The sequence below is a fragment of the Oncorhynchus keta genome, chromosome 32, assembly GCF_023373465.1.
Source record: "Oncorhynchus keta strain PuntledgeMale-10-30-2019 chromosome 32, Oket_V2, whole genome shotgun sequence".
Lineage (NCBI taxonomy): Eukaryota > Metazoa > Chordata > Actinopteri > Salmoniformes > Salmonidae > Oncorhynchus > Oncorhynchus keta.
In genome coordinates this window covers 2,632,435-2,642,269 of record NC_068452.1, presented here as the reverse complement: position 1 = coordinate 2,642,269, position 9,835 = coordinate 2,632,435, and the positions used below count along the sequence as shown (strand labels likewise).

At 40.7% G+C, this 9,835-nt stretch overlaps 1 protein-coding gene across 2 annotated transcripts in view; it reads right to left on the bottom strand.

Moving 5' to 3' along the window:
* The window catches only part of LOC118371627 (netrin-1), a 107,312-nt gene extending 102,966 nt beyond the window's left edge, over nucleotides 1-4,346 (bottom strand). For both annotated transcript variants that reach the window (XM_052490324.1, XM_052490325.1), the window contains exons 1-2: nucleotides 4,083-4,346; nucleotides 2,745-3,799 (exon numbers count right to left, since the gene is read on the bottom strand). In XM_052490324.1, coding sequence (XP_052346284.1) covers nucleotides 2,745-3,759 — 1,015 coding nt within the window. In that variant the 5' untranslated portion in view covers nucleotides 3,760-3,799; nucleotides 4,083-4,346. The remainder of the gene's footprint in view (nucleotides 1-2,744; nucleotides 3,800-4,082) is intronic.
* Nucleotides 4,347-9,835: the final 5,489 nt, after the last annotated feature.

Genomic DNA, 9,835 nt, shown 5'->3' with positions numbered 1-9,835 from the left:
AGCTCTCTTAATTGAGGTAACATCTCACAGTTTTATACACAACTGGGGTGACCTTCTCCAAAGTGTATTCGTAGCCAGTCAGCATAGTAAAAGCGTAGATATTTCCACAAGGCTCAAGCCTGTTTATCTGCCGCAGAGAACCACTCTGTGGGAATGGAAACAAACAGCAAACAAAACCCTTTTAAACACCTGCTATGTGTCAAAACAGTCGACATGTGCCATGGATGACTGTCAAACAACACCGCACCACTTTCCCCCAACCACTGTGAAATAGAACTACCGAGACAAAAGGGAGTTTGAGTCCGTTCATTTGACTGTAGGGGCTCTCTGATGCAAACAATATGGGGTGGAATGAGGAGCCTCCTCTCACCATTCACTGTAGGGCGATATTTAAAAATCGCAAATCCAATCTAGAGTGGGTTACAGTGAGAAGTGGAGGTTCATCCACCTTCATCATCGTGGACATCTTTTCCATCAGCATTGTCTCTTGAGACACACAGGCCTATTTGTATCCACAGTGCATGCCCTACGAGATGCCTTTGCATGCTCTGAGTCTTGAACTACTAGATGTTGGGTATACAATGCCAATGAAATACTGCAAATTTGCAGAGTTGACATAGAGTACTGACACATACATTATGCAGCAACGCGGTTGATGGGTACTACGGTTAGAGAACCACCCCCCACTAGGCCTACCTCTCATGTTAACCTTGAAAGCAAGCATGCATCGGGCAGTTACTTGGCTTATAAGGGGTGAGATATTTCACAAGGAATCAATTCTCTTCGCTTACATCAACAATGCATAATCGCAACTTTTAACCACGCTCCTCATGATAAAATCGTATGCAATATTTGCTAGACAGTCAACACACAGCCAAGTCAATATCAGACTACACTTGTCCAAGAATTCATTCTCCTTTATCTAAACCAGTAGCACTCACATTCTCACCAAGCTCATGCGTGCCGTCTCTCTCCTACTCTAAGCATGAATACATATTATCTTTAAGTGGGTCTTAGGTATGTCTGACAATAAAAAGCAACTACCACATCTTTGATCCTGCTGCGGCATTGTCCCTATCTCTATAGCAGCCGATGTAGCCTCGCTGTTGGAAATAGCGTGTGGAATGAGTTCAATGAAAGCCACGATGTGATAACTTCCTCTATGTGCTTTATTAGTCTTCATGGGGGCAGACGGGGAAGCATAAATCTAAATGGGCCGGTTCATTGAGGATATGATTCCATATCTACTCCGATTACTTTTCTTCTTTGTAGGCCGAAAGTGTTCACACGAATAAACTATGTCCGATGATATAGTTGAAGACCAGCACATAATACAAAGCGGATCATATGGATACTAATAAGTAGCCTCTTAATCATATTTAGAATGATTACAATAGTAATGATAACGGGTTATGGGTGTAATTAATAATGAGTGCCTAATATTATCACATATATTTGAGTATTAGGCTTAATAGGTGGATGAACATTTTGCAGATTGTTTCCAAGGTAGGCAAATTCATATTGTAATGTTTTAAAAAATGGCAATTTAATTTGATATAATAACAACAACAATAATAATAATCACAATCATAATAGTTTCGGGATGAAATAATGCTTATTTTTTTAAATATACTTTTTTTTTACAACAGTTTTAGGATGCATAAATTAACGTAATTTAGACCTATATTTAACTTTGATTCAGACGATAATTAAATGGGCAGAGAAGTCTGTGTTCAAGTACTGTGGTGGTGCAGTTTAAATGCTCTTTAAATAAATTACGGTGCGTCGCTTTATTGCAGCCATAAAGTTGGAACTGTACATCAATTTTCCCCATGAGAAACATTTCAACGCGGTGAATGATTAGACTTTGTGATGCGGCGGTCTTTCTGAAGTGGGTGGTTGTTGTAAACCTCCATTTGAGCTATGGCGGTAATGGGCTTTTAGGTTTTCAAATTGAGAAGGCATTTGCATGTGCATTTTTATGTGCATGGACGCGCGGCATAATTTCATTTAAAAAGGTGCATTTTGTGGTGGGCCGAACGGTGGTTTAGATTTATACTTAATTCAGACTTCTTTAACAACCGTACAGACTTGTTTTTTTATAGCCTACATTTTCAAATCACATCAGTATCGTGTTTTAATGAAGGCATGTACTATTAATACAGCGTGGGCTGATCAGACTAAAATTGACATAGTGTAATAAAATGCTTACAACTATAAAAATTCATTTCGAGACTAAATAATAATAATTATTATTATTATATTATTATAATAACATTTTAATACTAATAAGGATTTTAAATTGTTTTACATAACTATATAAACTACAACAAAGGATAGGCAATTTTTCCTCGAGCCTTTGGAGTTGGAAACCTTTTGTAAAAGGTTTTGAAAAACTTGTGTGTGTGTACTTGTTGGTGCGTAATATGATGTGCTATAATCCCATTTTTAATTTTTAATAGTATTTCGACAACTTTCATCCAGAGAGAATAAAAGGCATGTCTGAATCTTTGTTTTTCATCAGAACTGACTTTAGCAATTAACTCAACCAACCAATACCAACATTACCAAATTTAAAAACAGACAAATCTCTCATGACTGTACAAACAAGAGTCACTCAATAATAACATTTATGCCAAATGTATTTTTGCTTGTGATACAGGCATTGTGTGGAGAAGAAACTTCTGCAGTCCTTAAAGATCATGTGGATGGTTTTTGGAGACAATTATAAAGTTTTGACTTACCGACACATTCGTTGGCTTCTCTCGCTGTTGCGCGTTGCCACGGCCGATCATAATGGAAAGGCTTGCACCTGTCGCACTCCGGTCCCGCGGTATGATGTTTGCACTCACAAACAAGGTTTCCATCCCTGTCTTTTACGCACCGCGAAGCGTGGCCATTGCATTTGCATCGACCGCCAACCTGCAGATCGGACACCGCATAGAAATAAGAGTCCCGGGCTAGCTCCGAGTCATCCTCGTTCTCATCACCGAAAGTGTGCAATCGGCTGAACGTCACCTTGATATCGGTGGCGGTGACCCAGTCCTGGAGCACCGGCGAGTTGTCGAAGTCGTGCGCCGACGGTCTGCCGTCCAGAGTGCTGAAGGCAATGAGACCGCCGGATAGAGGGTGCATGTCCGTGTGGGAGTCTGTGCATATCGCCTCTTGTTCGTTTTGTTTGGTAATGGTGGCCTTGCTCGGTTTGGTGTACATTTTTCTGCATTGGGTCGAATAGTATTGGAAAGGTACCCAAGATTTGCCATAGTCCATAGACTTGAAGATAGCCATAGATTCGGGTCGAGGTGAGCAGAACTGCAGGCTTACGTAGGTGACTTCGAATTTCTTGCCCAGTGACAGTGTTATGGTGACGTTTTGAGGGTATTGGATGTAATTTTCCGATTGCCAACATGTGAGATTATGGGGGTTGTTGAGATCCGTTAGATATGCCGGTGGGTGATACTTTTTGGGGTCCGAGGCATCGCACGTATGGCAGTTCCTATTTCTCTCATCGCCCTTCTCTGTTACCAAGCAGTACCTACCCGGGGTTTTACCACAGGTGCTGGAAGTGCGGACTTCCTTTCCGAAAGCAGAGTTCACAAAATCGGGGATGCATCTCCTCGGGTTACCGTTCTCGTCGTAGCAAGGGTCCGGGGGGGATGTTTGCGCGGCGAACATGCTCATCCCGTAGCCACCGAGCACCCCCTCGACCACAAAGGAAATGGTCACGACAGTGACCACGGGATCCAAAATCCTTAGCATCGTATTCCTTGTTCGTGCGCTGAAAAACGCCAGCCGTTCCCTGAAAAGAGAGATAATAAATAAGACACTTTTGCAAGATGTCCAAAAGAGCACGGCAGATGTAAAGCTATGAATTAAAATAGAAAAGCAACACCTCAATAGATAATTGAATTTACCATGCACATAGATCGAATAATATTTTCATATAGATTACATCACATGATAAGCCTACAGAAAATATCATTTGAACCGTTATTAATGTGAACACACTGTCAGGAGAAATGTATCGATTTATAACATTAGCCTTTCATAATGCACCTATTAAGTGAAATAAATGGGCTTACGAGGTTAAGAAATCTCCACATATGACACTATTCCTCGGAATAATAATTCAGCTAGGCAGAAAAGTCATACAAATATCTCTGTCGGGTGCCTTTCCTGTCACAAGCGCGATCTGTTGTGTTCTTGTTTGTTTTATTTGGAATCTCCGGGAGCAAAATATCTACACGCGTCTAGATGTAAGAGCCGCAACTCTCGCTCTGTCTGTTTCACTCCCTGTGTGCCCGTCTTTCTCATTCACTCACTCCCTTCCTCTATCCCTCTATCTCTGTCTGCCGCACTGACTGTGGAGAAAGTGAAGGACGATTGGAGCGTCTGCAGAGCTTGAGGTCATCTTGAGGAGTGACACTCCCGCGTAAAAAAGAGTGAACAACGACATCCACTGGTAGTTTATCGATAACAAGATAGATACGGCTAATTAAGTGCCAAACGAAGGAACAACAAACTAATGATCAAGTTAATCTGATTATCACGTAGATAACATAATCCAAGGCTTCCATATAATCGTAGTTTTCATATTGCTAATCGAAACGGCAGTTTATATTTCATCATGAATATTGACTTTGTCACATTAGCCTTTTATTAGCTTAATATATATATATATTGTATGTATTTATTATTATTATTACTACTACTATTGTTATTGTTACTTCCGGGGTATTATGGTGCATTTGTATTTCATGATTTAGATTGTGACCCAGTTAATTAAGAGTTATTAATCATATTTTACGCATGACTCATGTTTTTTTCCCCCATTCAGTAGACCTAACTGCACTATATAATATGCCTTTTTTGATATTTCTGACTTGACCATTTTTTAAGAAAAAATGAAGTGAATACCATGCATATTGTATCTCTGGTAATGCTTCCATATCCCATTCATTGGCTATAACATGGAGCCAAAACGCCTATAATATATGTGAAAAAAGTATGTGGACACCCCTTGTAATGAGTGGATTCGGATATTTCAGCCACACCCCTTGCTGACAGGTGTATACAATCGAGCACACCGCCATGCAATCTCCATAGACAAACATTGGCAGTAGAATGGTCTTACTGAAGAGCTCAGTGACTTTCAATGTGGCACAGTCATATGATGCCACCTTTCCTACAAGTCAGTTTCTCAAATGTCTGCCCTGTTAGAGCTGCCCAGGTCAACTGTAAGTACTGTTATTGTGAAGTAGAAACCTCTAGGAGCAACAACGGCTCAGCCGTGAAGTGGTAGGACACACAAACTCACAGAATGGGACCGCAGAGTGCTAAAACGCATAGCACGTAAAATTTTTCTTTCCTGCGTTGTAACACTCACTACCGAGTTCCAAACAGCCTCTGAAGGCAACGTCAGCATAATAACTCTTTGTGTAAGGACAGACGCTGCAGACGAGAAGCAAGTACAGGGAGTGAACATTTAATGGAAAATGGACATCAATCAAAACCAGACCAGTGTGACATTACGACAATAATGCTGACACGGGGTACAAAACTGACGAACAGACAGATATAGAGGGGGCAATCAACATCGTGAAGGAGTCCAGGTGAGTCCAATGAGCGCTGCTGCGCGTAATAATGGTGACAGGTGTGCGTAATGAAGGGCAGCCTGGTGCCCTTGAGCACCAGAGAGTGGCAGTAGGAGCAGGCATGACACATCTGGTGCTTCAAGAAATCAGTTTCCATGGCCAAGCAGCTTCACACAAGCCTAAGATAACCAAGCGTCGACTGGAGTGGTGTAAAGCTTGCTTCCTTTGGACTCTGGAGCAGTGGAAACTCGTTCTCTGGAGTGATGAATCACGCTTCACCATCTGGCAGTCTGACAGACAAATCTGGGTTTGGCAGATGCCAGGAGAATGCTATCTGCCCAAATATATCATGCCAACTGTAACGTTTGGTGGAGGAGGAACAATGGTCTGGGGCTGTTTTCATGGTTCGGGCTAGGCCCCTTAATACAAGTTTACATTTTTTTAACTAGGCAAGTCATTTAAGAACAAATTCTTATTTACAATGACAGCCTAGGAACAGTGGGTTTAACTGCCTTGTTCAACGGCATATGTTTACCTTGTCAGCTCAAGGATTCGATCTAGCAACCTTTCAGTTACTGGCCCAACGCTCTAACCACTACAGCTACAGCATACAATGACATTCTAGACGATTTTGTGCTTCCAACTTTGTGGCTTTGTCGAGATCGGTGGGGAAGGACTTCAAATAGGTCCTGCAGTGTAAGTCTGCTCTATTGCCAGAAGAGTGTGTTAAAATCAACAAAAATGATCTTTTTGTGTTGTCTATCTTTGTATATATTTTACAGATTTTTATACACTAGGCTCTAAGATGGTGGATAAATTAAGATATCCATAAAGCCTGTTAACCATTGGAAAATAATGTCCCATTTCCGGTATACTTAAAGATGCAGTCAGGGATCTTAAACAGTAACCAATTCGTAACAAATTATACAAATTGGAATTCGCAAAATATCATATGAAATGGATGACGTAGTACATATTTTCCGGGACACGTTTTGGCTGCTGAGCACTACTTTCAAAACTACTGGCTAAAATTATGCAAAATCTTTGGAGCATCTGGGTGGCTCTCCCATAAGCACTAATGCGATAACTGTGACTGTATATGAACCAGAAAAAAGGAACCTATGAAATGTTTCTCTTTCTCTTCCATCTCTGACTTGGCCATAGAGATAAATAGTGGACTTTAGGGCCCAAAATCCTGTTTTAGCAGGGGCAGCACCATTAAGAACATTCACCATTTTGGAGTAGTCATATTGGTGGGTCTTCCTATGGGTTAAGGAAGGATCACATTATTCCATCCTGGTCATCGGGAGGGATCAGCCAATGAATTATACTTGTGAGCAAACATTCCACAACTGCAGGTGGAAGTAACCTTGGTTTTATACCAGTTCAAACCACTCTTTTCCACCATTCATTTTTCCCATAGGGGAATTTAGAAACACTTAAAATAAGGGCGGTCTTTCGTGGAGGCTTACCCTGACATGACGTTTTGATAACAGTGTAAATCTCTCTACGACAAGGTGACTTTTATCAATATATTCGCCTGTATTTACCCACAAAATGAAATGCCAATTAGCTGCTAATGTGGCTATCTTAAAGAACTACAAATGCCATATTGATCTGGAAAAGACTGCCGAATCGAGGCAAAGGTAAGAATCTCTGGATTAACTGTCTAATGTTAGCTAAATTTATGAATGAATACATTGGCTACATTTCTTTAAATTGACAATTTTGGGAAGTGTCTTGTGTAAGTTTTACATTTACACACTACCTGTTAGCAAAGGTGTCAGGTAGCAGCCTGGTCTCATAGACGAGATGTAACATAGTAAATGTAGGTCTGGGATACTGAAATTAGTATGATATGTTACGTTTGCTGTGGTTACATAAGACAGATGGTTACTTAAGGCAAAACGAACGTAGGGTGGTTGGTCGGGGTGGATGGGTGGGTGTATAAATGGAGTGTCTCGGATTTACATACAGAATAATACAAATGCAATAAGATGAGGTTGTAGCGAGAGATGATGTGCAGGAGCTTCCAGGGATTTGTAGTCTACTTTGATGCTAAATAATATTTTTAAATCTGAGAGTAAATAGAGCCGAATATATTGATAAAAGTTACCTTGTCCAAGAGACATTTACATGGCAATCAAAACGTCATAATAATATATGACATTTAGCAGACACTTTTATCCAAAGCGACTTACAGTCATGTGTGCATACATTCTACGTATGGGTGGTCCCGGGGATCGAACCCACTACCCTGGCGTTACAAGCGCCATGCTCTACCAACTGAGCTACAGAAGGACCATGCCATGATTAGCCTACACGAAACCCAGCCCTTATTTTAAGTTTTTCTAAAATTCCCTACGGGAAAAAGGAATAGTGGAAAAACGATTGGAACCATTTCCCTGTTTGACTGCTAGGTTTATTGGGTATTATGACACCTTCACTGTGGTGCTCTATATCTTGGGTCATGGGTCACATGTGTGTAGGCACGCAGGTGTCCAGGAAGTGGAAATGAACAGGTATGGAGAGCATACATGTCACTGTTTACACCTTGGAACTATGATTTTGCCTATGGTAATGGGCCTTCATGTGATTATTTCAGTGTTTTTATCTTTGCTTTGCTGCTAACAAATGGGCAAAAGATTCAACCAAAGATGGTGTCTGGAAAGTGGTTTGTTTGGTACGCGTTGGATATTTGCTAAAACCTATAGTGGCTGTCAGGAACGTATAACTAGGTTGCCAGTACAATAATGTCAGCAGCATTTTATTTTAAATGGTTTATTCCATTTCTTTCTTCAGATGGCTGTGGAGTGGGAAGTTGATGTTCTGCATCGCTGGTCAAGCACCTGTACACATTGATATCCCGAGGCTGTGGAAAGAGCGCCATCTTTTGGGAACAGGATTGAACTTGGTAACAAAAAATTCCCAAATCATCAACAACAAAAATGCACCCACTGTGACCTGCAAAACAAGTCCGTCTTAAAACGTTGAGACAATGAAGTACTGTGTATCCAACATAGACCAATATTAACCTGGCACCTTTTGATGTTCTGTGCGATAGTCAAAGAACTACGGAAGTTTCGTGATAACCCACATCTATGTCCTCACCACTGCTGTAGTCTAATGACTTCATAACAGGAGGTGGCAGTGTTTCACCACTCTTGTTGAAGGTTGGCTGACTGGCCTGGCTACTGTACTTTGTGGGATCTAGTCAATCTCATTGGCATGATGGCATCTGTGCAATAGTGGCCTTCACTGGTTGAACCGCAAATAGAAGAACCATCTTTATTATTAGACTGAGCCTCTTCTCCCAATAACTCAAATGCACATTTAAAGTCAGTTTAAATGATCTAATTTTCACCTTTGACCTTTCTAGAGCTATTATAGTAATCATAGACTTCAGACTTCCAGAGTAGGGTAATATTTAAAAAAAATGATAGGAATAAAGTAATCCATCGCAAGCCCAGAGCAAAACAGGAAACACTCACGTTCCCATTCATTGTGAACCTCATGAATTGACTGTTAATTTACTGCCATTGTTTTTAGCTAATGCTTTGGGTCCTGTTCCCTCTCAGAGAGAGGGGGAGAGAGAGGGGGGATTTACCGTAACACATGTAATGCAAATCACAGTCAAAGTGGCTTCAGGGGAAGTAGGGAGACTAATAGTGCTGCCCTGAGCGAGTAGAAAACAGTGGGCAGAGAAAATTACAGAACTGCTGAATTTTAACTGGAACAGTGGCTGTCCCAATGAGCCCAGATACATTTTGAATTTCAATATCGGCCTGTTGCTATTTAGATATGAACCTTTAGGAAGTCCGTGTAAAACTACAAGTACTTGTTTTTTTAGATGAGTATCCTTTTATTATTAATCACACAATTCAGATTTCAGTTGTCATGTTAATTAACTTGAATTTGGACAAACTCTCAAGTGTATCAGGTAGAAGAGATATGTGAAAACTACCTTTGCAAAGACGGGGCAAAATACTATTGGGATTAGTAATAAATAATGGTCAATCCTATAAAAATCAATGACCCAGCCAGTCAAAACTATAGATTGAAAGATCAAAGCCCAACATTCAAAACAATGAAACACATCTTTATTCATGAAAATAGCAGGGAAACAAACAAATGATACAAATTACTTCCTTTATGGAGGCCAACAGACACCCACACTCTGCCTTCCTCATTGTGCTTACATGCACCGCTCTCATTCACTTCCTGTTTGACACATACCCTCT